Below are 24,247 nucleotides of genomic sequence, written 5' to 3'. Positions count from 1 at the left end.
ACACAGCTGTCACTCCTGCAACATTGGAACGTGCAGACACTCTCATTCGAGGTGATCGACGGATCACAATCCAGAACTTTGCTGCACAACTGGACATCTCCCTTGGTAGTGCTGACACATTTGTCCACCAGTCGCGGTACTCAAAGGTGTGTGACGGCTGCCTTCCTCTGTGTTTAACAGATGACCATAAAGAGCAACCAACGACCATCTGTATGGAATTTATAGCTCGTCACGTGGTTTATTGTGAGAATTTTTCGTCGGACATCGTCACAGGGTTCATGGGTTCATCACTTCGAATCGAAAAGAAAACGCAAGCCATGAGGCCGCTTCCTCAGACGGTAAAGTCATGGCGAAAGTCTTATGGGATTCTGGAGGCGTTATTCTGATATTCACCCACATGGTGTAACGATCAACCCTGAAGTGTATGGTGCTATCCTAAGCAAATTAAATAAAGCAGTCGCCTAATAAATAATTGCAACTTTTGACAGGACCATTAATAAACGCTTTAAGCGATTTAAATAAAGTTGCTGCCCCCTATCAACGAAATATTGAAACTGAAGAATGAAAAAAACAGCTTCAACGTGTTCGTCGCTACAAAAATGCAAGTGACCTTGTCCTTCCCCATGACAACGCACGATCTCACACTAGTCTTCACATCCGAGAGAAGCTCACAAAACTTGACTGTACTGTTCTTCCTCACACACTTTACAGCCTGTACATCGCAACTGCCGACTTCCATCTGTTTGGGCCAGTGAGGGATGCATTCCATCGGAAGCAGTACGGGGAGGATGGGGAGGTTACTGACGCAGCAACAGCAGCCAGACGTTGGCTTCGACGTCGTCCAGTAGAGCGATAAAACGCGGCAGTAAAGTGGCACAAGGCCGTCGCACTGAATGGATATTGTTTTGAAAAGTAGAGTTTCGTAGCCAAATGACTGGCGTATAATATGATGTATTTCAGTCCTGAATAAAGCCAATCTGCTTTCAGAAAACTCATATTTATTGAAAGGACCTCGCTCATTCAGAGATACACGCCGTTACCATATGAACAGTGAAAATGTAGTAACCGATAACCTTTTATCCTTTCATTATTTTTGTGGACAAGGGTGGCGTGAGGGTGTGGATCCTCAAAATGATTCTATGAGTTTCGTGATCATGTGTAGGATCGCTTTAGATATACGACAAGCGTAAATATATTCACTTCCACAGCCTCTCGTCATTAGACTGGAAGAGGAGGTCGTGTTCTGAGGCCAGTACGGTCGTTATATCGGTCTCCTACAGACATTTTGCTGTGGTGTACATGGCCGATCTTAGCCCAGCATATACGAACACAAAACAGACTGGTTAGTTGGAGTTTTAAATATCAGGCTCATTGGACAAGAGACATCAGTGAATTTGGGAGAATGAAACAGGAACTTTTCAGCCGTTGTAATGATTGAGTGAAGTGTAACGTTCGTCACTTTGAAGATTTTGTACAGGTATAAATTGATGCACTTAGACGTAAATCGATTATGTCTATGAAACTAAATATTAATTTTGGATCAGCTGAACTTTATTTCAGAGTACTAACTTTACGACCCTCTGTTACCTGATTGTAACTGACAACGTTATGCTCAACCGATACCGATTTTTATTAGCCGTCCTATTACCACTAACAGTTCCAAGGCATTTTACTCTCAACCAATGGCTTCGAAAAGTTGGGCGTGCCCGTATTTTTAGCGGCAGGTGGTGCGACACCTGGGAGCTCTTCGGTGACACGTCGCTTCTCGTTTGTATTTTTACACTGTGAGATCGCAAATGATGGAAGCCTCTCACGTAGGTTCTGGCAGTATGGTGAAGCACACAAGATGTGGCTATAAAATAGCGGGACTTACGCCGTCGCAAACTAAGTACACATGGGCCAAAGATGTGGAGCGAGAAGAGTTCTCAGTCGTGTGCGCGACTCTGGTGCCTGTAGACAAATAAATGTGGTCGTGGCGTTCGTAAAAATGGTAAGTATTCTAATAGAGCAACGAATTGTGGTGAAGTTTCACATGAAACTTGAAAAAGAAACCGCTACTGAAAGTTATCTGTTATTGATGGACGTGTATAGCGAATACTACCAGAGTTTTTCAGTGAGTTAGTCGAGAAGGGTTTGAAGATGACTCACACCCGCGACGCCCTTCAGCATCAACAACGGATGAAAATATCGAAAAATTAGGTAATATGATTCGATCTGACCGTTGGTTGATTATTTGATCGATTTCTGGAACTGTAGGAATCGACAAAGAATGCAAAAGGAAAATTTTACATTTCCAGTTTAACACGAGAAAAGTGACTGCGAAACCGGTGAAACTCGTGGAAATGTTTGTAGTGGCATATTGAAATCCACTGAAGATTTACCTTATGTCTTGGCTAGACAGATTACATATGGCAAATCTTGGTATTTTTTCACTTATAATCCAGGAACTAAGCGCCAGTCCATGCACTTAAGCGGCCCAACTTTACCGGGAGCCGAAAAATATTTAACGAGCAAATCAAAATGCAAAATGAAGATGACTATTTTTTTCCGATGTTCGTGAAATTGTATATCTTCACTGGGTTTCGGAAGGTCAAACTATTAATCAGCATTACTACCTTGAGGTTTTTCCTAGACTCCGTGAGAATATAAGAAAAAGTGACGCATAGTGTTCGAAGAACAAGTCATGAATTGTGCAACAACGCACCGGCTCATACCTAACCGCCAGTTAAGAAGTTTCTAGCGACGTACAGCATCCCATCGTTAGACCACCCACATTACTCGCTTCTCCTAGCGGGATGTGACTTTTATCTATTCCCCAAAGTCGAACACGCGTTAAAGGAAACGGGATTTCAGTCCATAGTAGCAGTGAAAGGAAAAGCGGCGCGCGTCATCTAGGAGCTCATAGACGAAGACTTAACATCTATGGTCATCAGCCCCCTAGAACGTAGCACTACTTAAACCTAACTAACCTAAGGACAGCACACAACACCCAGTCATCACGAGGCAGAGAAAATCCCTGACCCCGCCGGGAATCGAACCCGGGAACCCGGGCGTGGGAAGCGAACGTACGGTGAATTGTAGGGATAGAGGAGGGGAGTTCACTGAGCGCGACAGTAATGGAATGTGTATTGGTTTTAAGTAAAATGTTTACGGCAATTGTTCCACTATTTTATAGGCACACTTCGTATGCAGGAATTTTCGAACCGACTCATTTTTAACTGAAGTAATTCGTCTGGAATGCATTGCCCGTATGGTCTGGCTAAATTTCCTTAACTTTGGGACGGATACCATTCCTGTCGCAAGATACAACACTTAATTTAATGATGGATGAGGGTGGGGGGGTGGGGGTTGTGGTCGTCCTCTGTCTCCAAAAATGGCTCTGGGCACTACGCGACTTAACTTCTGAGGTCATCACTCACCTAGAACTCAGAAACAGTTAAACCTAACTAATCGAAGGACATCACAGACGTCCATGCCCGAGGCAGGATTCGAACCTGCGACCGTAGCAGTCGCTCGGCTCCAGACTGTAACGCCTAGAACCGCACGGCCACTCCGGCCGGCGTCTGTCTCCAGATCATGTGAGGTTTGTTTTGCACTGAAATTGCTTGTGTAGCGTAATTTTGTGAGATGATTTTTGGGAACCAGTCCAGAATTTGCTTAAAGAAGCGTGGAAAATCTACCTAAAAACCAGCTAGCGGTGACCTGTGTCTAATACGATTCGTCGTTAATCCACTTTACGGAATTTACCTGGCAAGGCCTGATCAGAATGTATCACAAGCTAGCGCGCCCTTTGTTAAGCTTTACGAGCACGACGATTCTGAGCCTCTGGAAAGACTTAAAAGTGACCCACGTACAACTCCGTAGGCCTAACCGTCAGCGTACTGACAGACGTGCACCTGGCCTGTGCTATCAACAGTAATTTCTTGATTATTGCTCGAGGTTTCGGGCTTGCAGCTATATGATGTCGACATGTGTGATGTGACAAGAAGGTCCAGGAAATTGCACCATGTGGTACCGCTCAGCTGGCTGGTGAGTCAATATTGAAACGTCCCCTTAGAACAATTTATACAGGACTGATGTGGGGAGAGAGATGGCGGAGTTTTGTAATTTGTCATGAACTGCTATATATATTATGACTATTAAGGTAAATACATTGTTTGTTCTCTATTAATATCTTTCATTTGCTAACTATGCCTATCAGTAGTTAGTGCCTTCCGTAGTTTGAATCTTTTATTTAGCTGGCAGTAGTGGCGCTCGCTGTATTGCAGTAGTTCGAGTAATGAAGATTTTTGTGAGGTAAGTGATTTCTGAAAGGTATAGTTTAATGTTACTCAGGGTCATTCTTTTGCAGGGATCTTTGATAGTCAGATTGCGTTGCGCTAAAAAACATTGTGTGTCAGGTTAAGCACAGTCGTGTATAAATTGTTCTAAGGGGACGTTTCAGCCTACTTACAATATCTATACCAATATGATGACCTATGTTGGTTATCATTAGTGTTAAATATTGTTTTCGTAAGCAAAAGTATCTGAACTATATACTAAGTGTTCTGTTTGCATTCTGTTTCATGTTGAGCTAAAGCGTCGCAGCTTGCAGTCGGCAGCGCCTTAGACGCGGCCGCCAAAGCTGGCTACTGTTGCCCTTCGCGCGAAGGCCACTGCGCGAACTTCGGCGCGTGTTCTCGCCTTTCACGTACATCACATTAGTGAATTAAATTAACTGTTGAAGTATTTTTTAGTAATGGAGGTCTATGTTAGAAATCGAAAAATGCCATGTTTAAGATCAGATCTTGTTTAAACTTGATACTAAGAACATCTGCGTTACTGTATAACTTCTGATGTGAAAATATACATCGGTAAATGTGTAATCCTACGTGTTTCTCAGTCAAGAATATCGATATGTTGGATTATGTCATCATAATGTGATGATTTATTTGAGGACCGAATTTCATTAGTGAATTTTTGAAGGTAACTGAATATTTAAGTGAGGCACCGATCGACATTTGAGAGTTACCAGTAGAGATATTACGCGACTGGTGCAATTTGGGAAAAAGCTAGGACCTTTATGAATCTTTGATACCCACAAAACTTAATCTTCGTTACCTCAACTTCCAAACTTCAGGAAAGTTAATCAACACAATCCTTTGAGTTAATTCAATTTTAGTTGTAGCACCCCTCTGCAAAAGAAGTCGTTTGAGGTCAAGTCTTACAGCATTCCCCATATGATCAAAAGCGCATATGACCGATCGGTGCCTCACTTAAATATTCATGGACCTTCAAAAATTCACTAATGAAATTCGGTCCTCAAATAAATCATCACATGATGATGATGGGCTTATAAAGAAGATTCATACATAGATTTATCATAATGCAACATATGGATATTCTTGATTGAGAAACACATAGGATTACACATTTACCGATAGATACTTTGACATCAGAAGTAATACAGTAACGCAGATGTTCTTAGTATCAAAGTTAAACAAGATCTGATCTGCAGCACATACTGGTATTGTTACCTTTTTAAATCATGAGTGTGGTGCCGCACATGTTGCCATGACAATTAAGCTCACTGACTAAATCACACCTGAAGACGGCGAGTTTACAGATGAACTATCGGAGCAATATTTCCTTATCATACGGCTGGAACCGGGAACATCATGAAAGCTCAAAACACTTCTAGAATAGCAATTTTCTTGATGTACCTCCCACAAATGTTAGTACAAAAAAAATTTTTAACTGTGGCAAACCTGGAGCTGCCACTTTTTTTGTTTTTTTTTTTTTTAGTCGTCAGTCTTATGAATGGTCTGATGCGGCCCGCCATGAATTAGTCTCCAGTGCCAACCTCTTCGTCTCAGAGTAGCACTTGCAACCTACACTATGTGATCAAAAGTATCCGGACTCCTGGCTGAAAATGACTTACAAGTTCGTGGCGCTATCCATTGGTAATCCTGGACTTCAGCGTGGTGTTGGCCCACTCTTAGCCTTGACGACTGCTTCCACTCTCGCAGCTGTACTGGAAGGTTTCTTGGGGAACGGCAGCCCACTCTTCACGGAGTGCTGCGCTGAGGAGAGGTATCGACGTCGGTCAGTGAGGGCTAGTACGAAGTCGCCGTTCCAAAACATCCCAAAGTTGTCCTATAGGATTCAGTTCAGAACTCTGAGCAGGCCAGTCCATTACAGGGATGTTACTGTCGTGCAACCACTCCCCCCACAGGCCGTGCATTACGAACAGGTGCTCGATTGTATTGAAAGATACAGTCGCCATCGCCAAACTGCTCATCAACAGTGGGAAGCAAGAAGGTGCTTAAAAGCTTAATGTAAGCCTGTGCAGTGATAGCGCTACGCAAAACGACAAGGGGTGCAAGCTCCCTCCATGAAAAACACGACCACACCATAACACCACCGGTTCCCAATTTTACTGTTGCCGCTATACACGCTGGCGAATGACGTTCACCGGGCATTCGCCATACCCACATCCTGTCGTCGGATTATCACTTCGTATACCGTGATTCGTCACTCCACACAACATTTTTCCACAGTTCAATCATCCAATGTTTACGCTCCTTAGACCAAGCGAGGCGTCGTTTGGCATTTACCGACGTGAAGTGTGGATTATGACCAGCCGCTTGAACATGAAATCCAAGTTTCTTCGCCTCCCGCCTGTCATAGTACTTGCAGTGGATCCTGATGCAGTTTGGAATTCCTGTGTGATGGTCTGCATAGATGTCTGCCTATTACACGTTACGATCCTCTTCAACTGTAGGCGGTCCCTGTCAGTCAACAGATACCAGTCAACAGATTAGGTCGGCCTGTAAGCTTTTGTGCTGTACGTGTCCCTTCGCGTTTCCACTTCACTATCACATCAGAAACAGTGCACCTAGGGATGTGAAATTCTCGCGTACAGATGTATTACACATGTGACACCCAATCACCTGACCACGTTCGAAGTGTGTGAGTTTCGCGGAGCGCCCCATTCTGCTCTCTCAAGATGTCTAATGACTACTGAGGACGCTGATATGGAGTACCTGGCATTAGGGAGCAGCACAATGCACTTAATATTAAAAGCGTATGTTTTTGGAGGTGTCCGAATACTTTTTATCACATAGTGTAAGTTCGCAACTATTATCTGCATATACACTCCTGGAAATTGAAATAAGAACACCGTGAATTCATTGTCCCAGGAAGGGGAAACTTTATTGACACATTCCTGGGGTCAGATACATCACATGATCACACTGACAGAACCACAGGCACATAGACACAGGCAACAGAGCATGCACATGTATATCCACCTTTCGCAGCAATGCAGGCTGCTATTCTTCCATGGAGACGATCGTAGAGATGCTGGATGTAGTCCTGTGGAACGGCTTGCCATGCCATTTCCACCTGGCGCCTCAGTTGGACCAGCGTTCGTGCTGGACGTGCAGACCGCGTGACACGACGCTTCATCCAGTCCCAAACATGCTCAATGGGGGACAGATCCGGAGATCTTGCTGGCCAGGGTAGTTGACTTACACCTTCTAGAGCACGTTGGGTGACACGGGATACATGCGGACGTGCATTGTCCTGTTGGAACAGCAAGTTCCCTTGCCGGTCTAGGAATGGTAGAACAATGGGTTCGATGACGGTTTGGATGTACCGTGCACTATTCAGTGTCCCCTCGACGATCACCAGTGGTGTACGGCCAGTGTAGGAGATCGCTCCCCACACCATGATGCCGGGTGTTGGCCCTGTGTGCCTCGGTCGTATGCAGTCCTGATTGTGGCGCTCACCTGCACGGCGCCAAACACGCATACGACCATCATAGGCACCAAGGCAGAAGCGACTCTCATCGCTGAAGACGACACGTCTCCATTCGTCCCTCCATTCACGCTTGTCGCGACACCACTGGAGGCGGGCTGCACGATGTTGGGGCGTGAGCGGAAGACGGCCTAACGGTGTGCGGGACCGTAGCCCAGCTTCATGGAGACGGTTGCGAATGGTCCTCGCCGATACCCCAGGAGCAACAGTGTCTCTAATTTGCTGGGAAGTGGCAGTGCGGTCCCCTACGGCACTGCGTAGGATCCTACGGTCTTGGCGTGCATCCGTGCGTCGCTGCGGTCCGGTCCCAGGTCGACGGGCACGTGCACCTTCCGCCGACCACTGGCGACAACATCGATGTACTGTGGAGACCTCACGCCCCACGAGTTGAGCAATTCGGCGGTACGTCCACCAGGCCTCCCGCATGCCAACTATACGCCCTCGCTCAAAGTCCGTCAACTGCACATACATTTCACGTCCACGCTGTCGCGGCATGCTACCAGTGTTAAAGACTGCGATGGAGCTCCGTATGCCACGGCAAACTGGCTGACACTGACGGCGGCGGTGCACAAATGCTGCGCAGCTAGCGCCATTCGACGGCCAACACCGCGGTTCCTGGTGTGTCCGCTGTGCCGTGCGTGTGATCATTGCTTGTACAGCCCTCTCGCAGTGTCCGGAGCAAGTGTGGTGGGTCTGACACACGGGTGTCAATGTGTTCTTTTTTCCATTTCCAGGAGTGTATTCCAATCTCTGTCTTCCTCTACAGTTTCTGCCCTCTACAGCTTCCTCTAGTACCACGGAAGTAATTGTCTGATGTCTTAACAGATGTCCTTTCATCCTGTCCCTTCTCCCTGTCAGTGTTTTCCTCATATTCCTTTCCTCTCCGACTATGCGTAGAATCTCCTTATCCTTACCTTATTAATCCACCTAATTTTCAACATTCGTCTGTAGCACCACATCTCAAATGATTCGACTCCTTTCTGTTCCGGTTTTCCCACAGTCCATGTTTCACTACCATACAATTCTGTGCTCCAAACGTACATGGTCAGAAATTTCTTCCTCAAATTAAGACCTATGTTTGTTACTAATAAACTTCTCTTGGCCAGGAATGCCCTTTTTGCCACTGCTAGTCTGCTTTTGATATCTTCCTATCTCCGTTCGTCATTGGGTGTTTTGCTGCCTAGGTTATAGAATTACTTCATCTACTGCGAGGTCATCAATCCTGATGTTAAGTTCTCATTTCTGCTGCCTTCATTACTTTCGTCTTTCTTCGATTTCCTCTGAATCCATATTCTGTGTTCTGCAGATCATGTAATTCTTCTTCACTTTCACTCAGGATAGCACCTAGGTTGTATATCCCTCATTGCTTGCTCGTTGTACAAACTGGACAGTTGGCGCAGAAGACTGCACCCCTATGTTACACTCTTTTTAATCCGAGCACTTCGTTCTTCGCCGACCACTCTTAGTATTCCCACTTGGTTCCCTACTGGCTCATCTACATATTGTAATTATCCGCCTCTCCCTACAGCTTACCTATATCTTTCTCAGAATTTCGAAAATCTTGCTCCATTTTACGTTGTCGTACGCTTTTCTCGGCTCACCGAATCCTATGAACGTGTCTTGATTATTCCTTAGTCTTGCTTCCATTATCAAATGCTATGTCGGAATTGCTTGTCTGGTGCCTTTACCTTTCCTAAAGCCAAACTGATCGTCATCTAACACATCCTCAGTTTTCTTTTCGTTCTTCTGTATACTACTCTTCTTAGAGCTGTTAATCTGTTTGTGCGATAATTCTCGCACTTGTCAGCTCTTGCAATCTTCGGAATCGTGTGTATAATATTTTTCCGAAATTCGTTTTATTTATGGATCATATGTTGAAAACAATAGACTGGCTGGGTGAGATTAAGATTTGTGAACACAAAATAAGCAGTCTTGCATATGCGGATGACTTAGTTGTGATGGCAGATTCGATTGAAAGTTTGCAAAGTAATATTTCAGAGCTAGATCAGAAATGTAAGGACTATGGTATGAAGATTAGCATCTCCAAAACGAAAGTAATGTCAGTGGGAAAGAAAAATAAACGGATTGAGTGCCAAATAGGAGGAACAAAGTTAGAACAGGTGGACGGTTTCAAATACTTAGGATGCATATTCTCACAGGATGGCAACATAGTGAAAGAACTGGAAGCGAGGTGTAGCAACGCTAATGCAGTGAGCGCTCAGCTACGATCTACTCTCTTCTGCAAGAAGGAAGTCAGTACCAAGACTAAGTTATCTGTGCACCGTTCAATCTTTCGACCAACTTTGTTGTATGGGAGCGAAAGCTGGGTGGATTCAGGTTACCTTATCAATAAGGTTGAGGTTACGGATATGAAAGTAGCTAGGATGATTGCAGGTACTATTAGATGGGAACAATGGCAGGAGGGTGTCCACAATGAGGAAATCAGAGAAAAACTGGGAATGAACTCTATAGATGTAGCAGTCAGGGCGAACAGGCTTAGATGGTGGGGTCATGTTACACGCATGGGAGAAGCAAGGTTACCCAAGAGACTCATGGATTCAGCAGTAGAGTGTAGGAGGAGTCGGGGCAGACCGAGGAGAAGGTACCTGGATTCGGTTAAGAATGATTTTGAAGTAATAGGCTTAACATCAGAAGAGGCACCAATGTTAGCACTGAATAGGGTATCGTGGAGGAACTGTATAAGGGGGGCTATGCTCCAGACTGAACGCTGAAAGGCATAATAAGTCTTAAATGATGATGATGATGATGATGAATTCGTTTTGTTGCCACTCCGCCCAATGCTTTCAGAAATTCCGATGGAATCTTATGTATCCCTCTGCCTAATTTGATCTTAAATCCCCCAAATCTCTATTAAATTCTGATTCTAATTCTGGATCCCCTAAGTGGTTCAAGTTTCTTCTTCTATCTCATCAGATAAATCTTCCCCCTCATAGAGGCTTTCAGTATACAGTGAGAGACTTACCGGGAAGTCGTTGAGCAGGTAGAGCATCTCGACGGGAGGGTCGGAGGGCGGCGCTTCGCACTCGGCCCTCAGCAGGTCCCCGGGCCTGTACCGCGACACACTCTCCACCTCCAGGCTGAGCGGGCCCTGCGGCGGCACTGCAACACACGAGTCACGTGACTGCCATAGTCGTCCTCACTGTCCCAGGCAACAATACAGCTGCATGAGGCATCTTAGAGGGAACGAGTCTGAAAGCTGGACGATAATACTTCTTTCCATAGTTGACCTATGATTCTGTTTTGTGTGCAAACACCAACTCTGAGTCTGAGATATACAAGGGCAGTTCAATAAGTAATGCAACACATTTTTTTTCTGAAACAGGGGTTGTTTTATTCAGCACTGAAATACACCAGGTTATTCCCCAATCTTTTAGCTACACAACACTATCTTTCAACGTAATCTCCATTCAATCCTACGGCCTTACGCCACCTAGAAATGAGGGCCTGTATGCCTGCACGGTACCATTCCACTGGTCGATGTCGGAGCCAACGTCGTACTGCATCAATAACGTCTTCATCATCCGCGTAGTGCCTCCCACGGATTGCGTCCTTCATTGGGCCAAACATATGGAAATCCGACGGTGCGAGATCGGGGCTGTAGGGTGCATGAGGAAGAACAGTCCACTTAAGTTTTGTGAGCTCCTCTCGGGTGCGAAGACTTGTGTGAGGTCTTGCGTTGTCATGAAGAAGGAGAAGTTCGGGAACAAACCTTTTAATATCCCAACTGGTGAACAATTGTGACAGCACTACTAACAGAGATGTCAAGTTGAGCACAGGGTTGTTTGATGGTGATCCGTCGATTATCTCGAACGAGTGTGTTCGCACGCTCCGCCATTGCAGGAGTCACAGCTGTGCACGGCCGGCCCGCAACGCGGGAGATCAGACAGTCTTGCTTGACCTTGCGGCGATGATGACACACGCTTTGCCCAACGACTCACCGTGCTTTTGTCCACTGCCAGATCACCGTAGACATTCTGGAAGCGCCTATGAATATCTGAGATGCCCTGGTTTTCCACCAAAAGAAACTCGATCACTGCCCATTGTTTGCAACGCACATCCCTTACAGACGCCATTTTAACAGCTCCGTACAGCGCTGCAACCTGTCGGAAGTCAATGAAAGTATACGAGACGAAGCGGGAATGTTTGAAAATATTCCACAAGAAATTTCCGGTTTTTTCAACCAAAATTGGCCGAGAAAAAAATGTGTTGCATTACTTATTGAACTGCCCTCGTACTATTACCGCGAGTAGCAGGTGGCGTGCAGTTGCTGAAAGTAGCCGGAAGTGATCAGACGCAGCTGCCTGCGGTAGGGAGCCGCCGCGCAACAGATGAGATCGCAGCCTGCCGTAATCGTGCTAGTAGCGCCGTAGGAGACTTTGGTATAAACTGGAGATCTTTTGGCAATTTGCCACTTTGATTCTATCATTAAAAAAAGGAGATGGACTATCCCTCTTCAGGACTTGCCCCTAACTATTCCCAAAAATTCTCCCAAGGTATAGGTTCCACGGGTGTATAATTTGTTTCTTTTTATTTTTGTTATCAATTTATTTCATGTAATTACATGATTATAATTAGTAAATGTGTACATATGAAAATATTATAAAAGAAAATGTTACAGTAAAAATGTGGTTCAAAGTATAGAGTAAAATTGCTTGCGCTACTTCAGTGAAACGGTACTACTGGAGTTCTCTTGTCGACTGCAACTAGTGTTCTCTGTGTTCATCAGTACTGACTAAATATCTACAACAAACTCATGCTGCATTGCCTTAGCGAATGCAGTGTTCCTGCAATCAACTGCTCACTTCCATCTTGCACTGCTAGCAATTCAGGTCATCCTGTCCTCGATGAGATACGGCGCCGTACCTTACACTGAACCTTATACTCCCCAGCTAGAGGAGAGCAGGGAGTTTAACACCTCGTAAGTAATTTGCAAAGAGCGGAAGGTACCTTGGTGTGAGTGCAAGAGCGGTGTGTGCGTTTTGCAGATACAATCAGTAATCAGGGGTCCACTTTCACTATTTAACACGTCATAATACAGAAACCAATTACCAGACGAGTACCAGAGTTGGTAGCATTAATGTCCAGAGTATGGGGTGTAGGATTTCCATGCGTCACAGTGTCACCGTCGAGTTACAATTATGGCCAGCAAGTGCCGTGATCAGTCTTCGTGATTGATAGTCTCGCACGCCTGACCAGTCGCAGTTGACGTTGTAAGTAGGCTGTTTATGTTTTCTTATTGGCAACGCCACGTAGCACTCTCTGTATGAAACACTGGCTGTGCTGTGTGCAGTCCGTGGCTAGTTTGCATTGTTGTCTGCCATTGATTCTTCAAAAGTTCGAATGACTCTGCGGTGGGTTTGCTCTGTTGTGGCCCATTACCTGTCAGCATGTCAAGAGTCAGCACTGTCTTTCCGTTGGAAGGACAACACTCCTTCTTTAAGACTGCATGGAAATCCACTACTTCGGTGTGCAATTTCTTTTACTAATGAGACTTTGTGAAAAAAAACTGTAATTACTATTATGACGAATGATCAGGACTACCTTTATGGACTGTGAGAAAATTTTAGCTTTTGACCAACATTTTATTAATAAGTGTGTGCATTTGCTATCTTTCTTACTGTAATTATGAAAAAATTTTTCAAATCTGTATTGGCCACTGGCCAAAACCATTTGTAAATTTTTTTATGGGGAGCATGGGGGCTATGTAAGTAGGCTGTTTATGTTTTCTTATTGGCAACGCCACGTAGCGCTCTCTGTATGAAACACTGGCTGTGCTGTGTGCAGTCCATGGCTAGTTTGCATTGTTGTCTGCCATTGTAGTGTTGGGCAGCGGCAGCTGGATTTGAACAGCGCGTAGCGTTGCGAAGTTAGAGGTGAGCCGCCAGCAGTGGTGGATGTGTGGAAGGAAATGGCGGAGTTTTGAAATTACATATATTATGACTGTTAAGGTAAATACAGTGTCTGCTCTCTATTAAAATCTTTCATTTGCTAACTATCCCTATCAGTAGTTAGTGCCTTCAGTAGTTTGAATCTTTTATTTAGCTGGCAGTAGTGGCGCTCGCTGTATTGCAGTAGTTCCAGTAACGAAGGTTTTTGTGAGGTAAGTGATTTGTGAAAGGTATAGGTTAATGTTTGTCAGGGCCATTCTTTTGTAGGGATTTTTGATAGTCAGATTGCGTTGCGCTAAAAATATTGTGTGTCAGTTTAAGCACAGTCTTGTATAAATTGTTCTAAAGGGGATGTTTCAACGTGTCACCATGAGCTTGGACTATTGGTCACTACTGGTGAAGTTCTATCATCAAAACAACAGTCATGCTGCAGCTGCACTTCGAGGATATCACCGGCTAAAAGGCTTACGGGGAGGCCCTCTTTTTCCACCTGCTCTGCGGGGCGTAATGAAGAAGTTCGAATCAAATGGAAAAACTTGGCGTCGTTCCATGGAGAGGCCGACGACCGGCTGCACCACAGACGGTTGACGAATTTCCCGATAGTCAGTGAGTGCGTATGCAGCGTCCCGACGGTTGAACACACAGTGGTCCATTCTACGGAAGGTGCTTCGAACCATTCTCAAATGGCTGTACAAGATACCCATCGTACAGCAGATTGCACCACAGGACACACAACGACGTGTTGACTTCGCTCTCCACTTTCTCGCAAGGACTGTAGTTGACGAGGTCTGACCCTGGACCATTCTGTGGACAGACGAAGCTCATCTTTCTCTGACGAGTGAGGTGAACACACAGAATTGCCGAAAGTGGGGATCTTCGCCTCCAGTCACTGTGCATGAAGTACCTCTGTATGTTGAACGTATCACGTATGGTTTGGCTTGACAGCAGCGTTCATCACTGGCCAATTCTTTTTTGAGCAGCTTGGCGCTCAAGGACCAAAGACGTGCAGTGTGGCTGGCCAGTGTTACTGCGACACGCCTCGCCAGCATGTTATCTCCGCCGTACAGGAGAGAGACGCACTCAGTCAACAGTTTTAAAGCAAGATGGGGCACCACTACACATAGCTCGTGATGTGTCACTTGCTTCATCCAAACACATTATCAGCCGATATTTTCCAAATCCTTGGCCGTCACGATCACCTGATCTCACTCCCTATGCTTTCTGGTTGTGCGGCTACCTGAAGGTCAGGTTTTACCTGGGGATCATTCACACACGTGCTGATCTGAAGCGCAGCATATGAGAGGCAGCCAACATACCTACGGACATGCATCCTTCTGCTGTGCAAAATGCAATGCTGCACTCTCAGACTCTTCTGGACACTGGTGGGTGCCGTATTGAGCCCCTTTTGTAGCAGTAATGGTACTTGTATGTAATGGTATGATGTACCATACCAGCACATTACAAGTGTTTCAATTGAATTAATTCTTCATTATTTCTCTTTGCCACGTCCTTGACATCAATGTTACCGAGTTTGGTACTTGTACGGTTGAGAGGTGGCATGAGCCCCCTCTCATATTTCTATCTTACGATTTTCCTCTCAAATTGCATGCAGTGAAAAGTCGCTATTCCTTCACACGCGGACTTCCCACGCAGCGTCTCTCATCACCCGGGTGGGCCGGTGACAGGCGGGCTCTGCTGATCTGGAAAGCGTTAAGCCGACGGGTGTGAGGAAGTCGAGTGAATGCTTTGCAGACGCCGACATTGTCAAAAGACACGCCCGGAGGGGTCTGAAGTAGCGGCTGGCCTAGAGGTTCCGTTACTTCGCAGAAACTTAGCGAAAACACTTTCTGGCGGGCTACTAGCGAGGCGTGGGAATGACTTGTGTACCCAGGCAGTTGTGGCGGGAAAATTCCCGCGCTTTCTGCAAAATAGTAACTGTGATTGGCTTGCTGAGGGCGTAGCTCCATGACGTAGCAAAATCAGCGCAGAAATTGGCACCAAGAATCTCCATTGGTGGAATGGTAGTGCTCCGGCAATAGAGTGGAATTTTCCGCCGGTTTTCGAGTTGCTGATTGGAACGTTTAACCACGGCCACTGTTGTGGGGGCGGGAATGTTGTGTGTTCGGCCTGTATGGGTGCTCTAGGTAGTCGGCTCTCGCCTTTCGGTCGAGGACGTCGAAGCAAACAGCCATCGCCTCCGGTACGCCAGATCGTGTTCTGGCAGTTAAGAAGACAGTTTGGTAATGTATGTCCGCAGCACCGGCAGATAGGGATTTTCCTAGGTGATAATCAGAGCTCAGAAGAGCGCGCCTGTTCGTCTTTTTCTAACTTTGTTCTGTCTTGAGTAGCAGCAATTAATGTTGGGTTAGCTGTGTGTCTCTCTTAAGATTTGAGTGGCAAGGAATTGGCTCCACATACCACTTCGTCTTAAACCTCACAATCTAGTTTAGGGACAACTTCACCTTCATAGTGTTTGTTTGAGTATCCAATTTGAGCCAATTTGATGTATTATAAATGTTTCATGTGTTTTTGTTTATTATTTTGTGTTTAGTCTTAATAAATCATGTTGTTATTTTGGACAGAACTTTCATTCTGTTAATCGGTAGAGCAACCCATCATTTCTCACTACGTTAATGAAACCTTAATTTATTTAACTTATTTATCAAATTAAATTATTGCAGGTGCCAAACTCTTTTCCACTCCACTTGCAGGGTTGATTACAGTCAGTTCGTGTATATTTTTTAATCCATGTGCAACAGCAAAAGTCGGAGTTAGAATAGCGGGGGCTTAGAGCATCATTTACATATGGAGATTATAGAAGAATTTTGTGTTAAATACACTGCTTGCCTCGGCACCTCGCACGGTAATTAGATTCCGTGTTATAACGTGTTAAATAGGATAAGTCTAAATGTAACTACCGGTAGAACGAGAACATACAATTAAAGATTGATGAGACAGATTACAGACTGAGATTCATGGGAAGAATCCTGAGTAAATGCAGTTCACCGACAAAGGAAGTAGCTTACAAAACTGTCATTCGAGCAGTACTTGAATATTTTTCGTCAGTGTGAAATCCTACCAGATGGGATTGACAGAGGAAATGGAGAAGATGCAAAGAAGGGCAGTACGTCTCGTTACAGGTTCACTTACTAGGCGCAAAACTACCACGGGGAAGCTCAGACATCTGCAATGGCAGCCGCTGCAAGAAACGGCTCTGCATCACTCTATGGTCTATTGTTAAAGTTCTGATAACGTACGTTCTTAGAGGAGTCAACAAATATCTTGCTTCCCTCTACGTATATCTCTCGATAAGGCCGTAAAGGTCAAATTGGAGAGATTTTAGAAACACGGAGGCCTAACAGCGGTTGTTATTCCTGCGAAACATACTGCGATTGTACGACGCCAGTTCAATAAGTAATGCAACACATTTTTTTTTCTGAAACAGGGGTTGTTTTATTCAGCATTGAAATACGCCAGGTTATTCCCCACTCTTTTAGCTACACAACACTATTTTTCAACGTAATCTCCATTCAATGCTACGGCCGTACGCCTCCTTGAAATGAGGGCCTGTATGCCTGCACGGTACCATTACACTGGTCGATGTCGGAGTCAACGTCGTACTGCATCAATAACTTCTTCATCATCCGCGTAGTGCCTCCCACGGATTGCGTCCTTCATTGGGCCAAACATATGGAAATCCGACGGTGCGAAATCGGGGCTGTAGGGTGCATGAGGAAGAACAGTCCACTGAAGTTTTGTGAGCTCCTCTCGGGTGCGAAGACTTGTGTGAGGTCTTGCGTTGTCATGAAGAAGGAGAAGTTCGTTCAGATTTTTGTGCCTACGAACACGCTGAAGTCGTTTCTTCAATTTCTGAACAGTAGCACAATACACTTTCTGAGTTGATCGTTTGACCATGGGGAAGGACATCGAACAGAATAACCCCTTCAGCGTCCCAGAAGACTGTAACCATGACTTTACCAGCTGAGGGTATGGCATTAAACTTTTTCTTGGTAGGGGAGTGGGTGTGGCGCCACTCCATTGATTGCCGCTTTGTTTCAGGTTCGAAGTGATGAACCCATGTTTCATCGCCTGTAACAATCTTTGACAAGAAATTGTCACCCTCAGCCACATGACGAGCAAGCAATTCCGCACAGATGGTTCTCCTTTGCTCTTTATGGTGTTCGGTTAGACAACGAGGGACCCAGCGGGAACAAACCTTTCAATATCCCAAGTGGTGAACAATTGTGACAGCACTACCAACAGAGATGTCAAGTTGAGCACTTAGTTGTTTGATGGTGATCCGTCGATCTTCTCGAACGAGTGTGTTTGCACGCTCCGCCATTGCAGGAGTCACAGCTGTGCACGGCCGGCCCGCACGCGGGAGATCAGACAGTCTTGCTTGACCTTGCGGCGATGATGACACACGCTTTGCCCAACGACTCACCGTGCTTTTGTCCACTGCCAGATCACCGTAGACATTCTGCAAGCGCCTATGAATATCTGAGATGCCCTGGTTTTCCGCCAAAAGAAACTCGATCACTGCCCGTTGTTTGCAACGCACATCCGTTACAGACGCCATTTTAACAGCTCCGTACAGCGCTGCCACCTGTCGGAAGTCAATGAAACTATACGAGACGAAGCGGGAATGTTTGAAAATATTCCACAAGAAATTTCCGGTTTTTTCAACCAAAATTGGCCGAGAAAAAAAAATGTGTTGCATTACTTATTGAACTTCCCTCATAAAAGGAATAGCGGTAATTGACAATGGTTCACAAAGTACACTGCGGCACATACCGCAAAGTCGCTTGCGGAGTATAGATGTAGATGAAAAATCTGGCCGAACCAACTAAAAAACATACCAAAGCGACTTTTTAAGATGTACCCTTCTGCAGCGTCCCGTCCCACGCCACCCGACTTGTTATTCCACAATCAGTGGGCGGCAACACAGCTTCATTTCCGTCACTGGTACAACAGCGATTGTATCTCACACTGGATGTTCCCTTCCGTGTTTAATCTCGCCGGTCGGAGGAGCTCTCAGTTTAATACCTCACTCCGCCAGTGTTCTTCAACAATAAACTGGTGATGTGCCACCGCGGCTTCCATATGAGTTGCTCGCCATCGAGCGCACTTTGTTTACAGTAATAGCGCCCTGACAAAGTGCTATTCCATGCGGAACGTGCTCGGGTCGTTAATGGATTCCGGGCAAAGCTCCTTCCTGTGAAAGCGCTAGCGGTGCATTCGTACTCCGCGATTTCCATTTCAAAGAATACAATTTGCATGTCGATGACAGGTTAAGTTTTGTCTAAGTGCTCCGCGAATTCTCTGTCTTCGTAACGGAACTAGCGCCTCTCTCACGCAGTGTGTTATATACCTACAATCGAACACGTAACGCACATATTTGGCATCTACGCAACTTTACGTGAAAGATATCCGTTTCACATACAGTCAGAAGCGGCAGTACGCAGTAGCACATCGCAGGATAGCGAAACGAGTGAAAGAGCTGACGAATGCAGTACATAAACGTTCTAGAGTAGTAACTACGGTCAGGTCTTGAAAGTATTCCATTCCATTCTGTAGCTCTCTACATGAGTGAATTTATGCATTTTTCTTCACGCCTCCTCTGATTTTTCTTCGCTCTCACAAGCTGACATTTTATTTGTCGTATAGTCTAGCGAACTCGTTCACATCCACGCGCGCGATTTCACACATACACACACACACACACACACACACACACACACACAGGTATACCTGTACAACCATACAGACAGGTTAAGGTACGCACACCCTCACGAAACCACACATTCTTTGAAAGCCTTATATCTAATTAGCAAGGGCTGTCACCAAGACACCGTTTATTCACCCAGCAACTGCTGATTTTAAATCATTTAAGACGAAACGTTTGTCTGGCCTGGTGAGAAACGTAGAGGTAGAAACGATTGAGTATTACACTGTTGCAAATGACATGACTTTTTTAATGTTCAAACATTCTCCTTATTTGCGTAGTGTCGCTACAAACAGCATGCCTAATAAGTATGTTCCTCGATAAATTCGTAGGCATTGCTTCACTATTTACGTTTTACAGTTGTTTTGTCTGATACAAGTGGCTCTGAGCACTATGGGACTCAACTTCTGAGGTCATTAGTCCCCTAGACCGTAGAACTAGTTAAACCTAACCAACCTAAGGACATCACACACATCCATGCCCGAGGCAGGATTCGAACCTGCGACCGTAGCGGTCTCGCGGTTCCAGACTGCAGCGCCTGGAACCGCACCGCCATATCTGATACAGAACTAATGACAAATCCACACGCCTGCCTGAAATATCAAATTTGCATTCCTTTAACAAAAAATCATTACGTCTCTTAGATTCTAATCAACTGAATCAACTGGCGGTTTGAAATGTCTGAATAACGTTGAAAGCGAAATAAAAGTTTCCGGACGCCACTATATACACTCCTGGATATGGAAAAAAGAACACATTGACACCGGTGTGTCAGACCCACCATGCCCGCATCTCGTGGTCGTGCGGTAGCGTTCTCGCTTCCCACGCCCGGGTTCCCGGGTTCGATTCCCGGCGGGGTCAGGGATTTTCTCTGCCTCGTGATGGCTGGGTGTTGTGTGGTGTCCTTAGGTTAGTTAGGTTTAAGTAGTTCTAAGTTCTAGGGGACTGATGACCATAGATGTTAAGTCCCATAGTGCTCAGAGCCATTTACAGACCCACCATACTTGCTCCGGACACTGCGAGAGGGCTGTACAAGCAATGATCACACGCACGGCACAGCGGACACACCAGGAACCGCGGTGTTGGCCGTCGAATGGCGCTAGCTGCGCAGCATTTGTGCACCGCCGCCGTCAGTGTCAGCCAGTTTGCCGTCGCATACGGAGCTCCATCGCAGTCTTCAACACTGGTAGCATGCCGCGACAGCGTGGACGTGAACCTTATGTGCAGTTGACGGACTTTGAGCGAGGGCGTATAGTGGGCATGCGGGAGGCCGGGTGGGCGTACCGCCGAATTGCTCAACACGCGGGGCGTGAGGTCTCCACAGTACATCGATGTTGTCGCCACTGGTCGGCGGAAGGTGCACGTGCCCGGCGACCTGGGACCGGACCGCAGCGACGCACGGATGCACGCCAAGACCGTAGGATCCTACGCAGTGCCGTAGGGGACCGCACCGCCACTTCCCAGCAAATTAGGGACACTGTTGCTCCTGGGGTATCGGCGAGGACCATTCGCAACCGTCTCCATGAAGCTGGGCTACGGTCCCGCACACCGTTAGGCCGTCTTCCGCTCACGCCCCAACATCGTGCAGCCCGCCTCCAGTGGTGTCGCGACAGGCGTGAATGGAGGGACGAATGGAGACGTGTCGTCTTCAGCGATGAGAGTCGCTTCTGCCTTGGTGCCAATGATGGTCGTATGCGTGTTTGGCGCCGTGCAGGTGAGCGCCACAATCAGGACTGCATACGACCGAGGCACACAGGGCCAACACCCGGCATCATGGTGTGGGGAGCGATCTCCTACACTGGCCGTACACCACTGGTGATCGTCGAGGGGACACTGAATAGTGCACGGTACATCCAAACCGTCATCGAACCCATCGTTATACCATTCCTAGACCGGCAAGGGAACTTGCTGTTCCAACAGGACAATGCACGTCCGCATGTATCCCGTGCCACCCAACGTGCTCTAGATGGTGTGAGTCAACTACCCTGGCCAGAAAGATCTCCGGATCTGTCCCCCATTGAGCACGTTTGGGACTGGATGAAGCGTCGTCTCACGTGGTCTGCACGTCCAGCACGAACGCTGGTCCAACTGAGGCGCCAGGTGGAAATGGCATGGCAAGCCGTTCCACAGCACTACATCCAGCATCTCTACGATCGTCTCCATGGGAGAATAGCAGCCTGCATTGCTGCGAAAGGTGGATATACACTGTACTAGTGCCGACATTGTGCATGCTCTGTTGCCTGTGTCTATGTGCCTGTGGTTCTGTCAGTGTGATCATGTGATGTATCTGACCCCAGGAATGTGTCAATAAAGTTTCCCCTTCCTGGGACAATGAATTCACGGTGTTCTTATTTCAATTTCCAGGAGTGTAGATTACAAGGGACTCATTCAAATGATTCTGGAATGTTTATGTTGTAATGTAGGACTCAGTGGCATCATTCAGGTAACACGAAAAATTTGATTATATGCAGAGGCTTACCAGGACTATGGCATTAAATGTTAAGGAACGTATCAGAAGTAATGCTCGGTCCTTCGCCTATCTTCAACGTCGAGCCAGAAAATCCACTCACAGTGTGTGGGTGGCACCATTAACTGTAAATGGTGTGTATAGCGTATGGGGAGGGGGAGGTGGGCGGGCAATCGGGGAACACGGTAAATAGTGCAGTCGTTGCAGCGACGAGGGCCGCAGTTTGTAAGCCAATACTGCAAGCCAATACCGTTGACATGTACGGCATCAAATGTGTCAAAGCAAACACCCTGCATACGTTACGGTCTGTAGAATGTTTCCGAAGCATTGCCTAGTTGATTTAGTCGGTACGGTATGTGTTCCAGTTCAACACAAGTTTTCATGTATCCTTAGGAGCCATATCCATCCCTACATGCAGTTGGTTTTTCCTCAACATGATGGCATCTACCAGCAGGATACTGTAACGTCTTACACAGCTTGTAGTTTACGTACGTGGTTCGAAGAACACGAAGATTGAAATCCAGTCGGGAATATATGGGACGACGTCGATCGGGCTCTTTGGGCCCTGGATCCTCAACAGAGAACCCTAGAGTAGTTGGCCACGGCACTATAATAGGCACACCTTTGTCAGTATCTTCCATAGTCTCACTGACTCTCGACTGTGTCCTTTCGAAGAAACCACCAAGGCATTTGCTGGAGCAATTTCAGGAAATTACAGAAACGTTATGTCACGTTGGTCAGTCGCTGGTTTGAGCCAGTACACTCTAGAAGGAGAGTCTAGTGCAGTAACCTTGAGTGATGGGAAAATCAACAATTTTTTACCAACAGTTTGCGTGCTCGGTTGTTTTTTCTTTCATTCAGGTTTCTCCGTCATACGAAAGAACCAAATGAAACTAGACTCTGTGGCCATCTTAGCAAAATGAGTGTTTCAACTCAGTCTCCAGGTCTGAGTGATTTTAGTCAACGTGAGGCAACCAACTGACGCAAGTTTCTGACAGATATGAGGTTCAGTCCGGAACCGCTGCGGTCGTAGCTTCGAATCCTACCTCGGGCATGGATGTGGGTGATGTCCTTAGGCTAGTACGGTTTAAGTAGTTCTAAGTCCAAGAGACTGATGAACTCAGATGTTAAGTCCCATAGTGCTTAGAGCCATTTGACCATTTTGACTGTCTCTTTCTGTCTCTCCCTCTCTCTTCCCGCTTGTTTGCACTCACCAGTGATAATTCCATTTATGTAAATGCTGAGATGACGTGATCAGAAAATGCAAATTTTTTGTTTGGTGACTTACTCACTTGCCTTTCAGTCATATAATGTCATTGTCGGACGTATTTTTTATGATAAATTCGTTACCTCTCTCTGAATTTCTTTAACAAATGTAGTTTCACAATTTTATTCATCCTTGCAGATACTGTCCATCCCACTGAATTTATCTTGAGGACGATACGCGATGGAAAAGTGCAGTCAACAATTATGGTTTAACAATGACGAAACGATCAAACGTTTCCACTTACAACTGAATGTCCAGACATTTGGTTGCTACCGCAAACTCGTTTTACTCGAAAGAATGTGTGAATGAACCAATAGATTCCTAAATGCAGACGCGAATGAGTCGACTGTTCTTCAGTGGCCGACTGAATCTATTGTTTCCGCTCGGTCATATGCGTTCCTCGCATTTTTGTGTCCACATCTTCCTCCTCCATCTCTCTGCCCACCTCATCCTCCCACCCCCCCTGTAGCTGAAATTCGCCTTCTCCCTGTCTCCCCATCCAGTCCTCACCAGTCTCTTTGTCCACCCCTTCTGCCTCTCTCTGTGACCATAGCTCCCTCCCACTTCTATCAGCCCATATACTCTTCCTCTTACGCTGTAAATCTTCCCCCCCCCCCAATTCCTTTCCCACCTGCGCACTCCCTCTGTTCATCTCATCCTCACTCTCTCTCTCTCTCTCTCTCTTTCTTTCTGCCGAATACATCCTCCCTGCCTCACTGTCCTCCTTCCCTTTCCTCACTGCAGCTCATCCTACCCACTCGGCCAGTAACCATCTCCGACCTGCCTCTCTCTCTCTGCTGAGCTGTGACCATCCACATGTTTAACACCTGCAAGGTACGTTGATACTACCTACACAACAAGCCTGCTTCATTCTCTTTGTCCATATAGTCCTCCCCTCCTCTGTGCGTCTCCTCCCCCATCTCTCTATCCATCCCCTCCAGCCTCCCATTTCTCTCTCTGTCTCTATCTCTGTTTCTCTCTCCATCACCTCCTGCCCCCTCTACACCTATCCATCTGCTCCTGCTCCCTTCCTCCGTCCATACTGTCCACTGTTTACTGCTACCTTTCCCCAGCCATGT

General features: G+C 46.2%; 1 protein-coding gene across 1 annotated transcript in view; it reads right to left on the bottom strand.

The window, feature by feature from the left end:
* LOC126092153 (uncharacterized) overlaps positions 1-24,247 on the bottom strand; it is a 386,469-nt gene that overhangs the window by 89,014 nt on the left and 273,208 nt on the right. The window contains exon 4 of the mRNA XM_049907623.1: positions 10,784-10,920. Within this exon, the coding sequence (XP_049763580.1) occupies positions 10,784-10,920 (137 nt within the window). The remainder of the gene's footprint in view (positions 1-10,783; positions 10,921-24,247) is intronic.

The sequence above is a fragment of the Schistocerca cancellata genome, chromosome 7, assembly GCF_023864275.1.
Source record: "Schistocerca cancellata isolate TAMUIC-IGC-003103 chromosome 7, iqSchCanc2.1, whole genome shotgun sequence".
In the NCBI taxonomy this organism is placed as follows: Eukaryota; Metazoa; Arthropoda; class Insecta; order Orthoptera; family Acrididae; genus Schistocerca; species Schistocerca cancellata.
The sequence above is the reverse complement of the archived record's forward strand: the minus strand, read 5'-3'. Positions and strand labels throughout refer to the sequence as shown.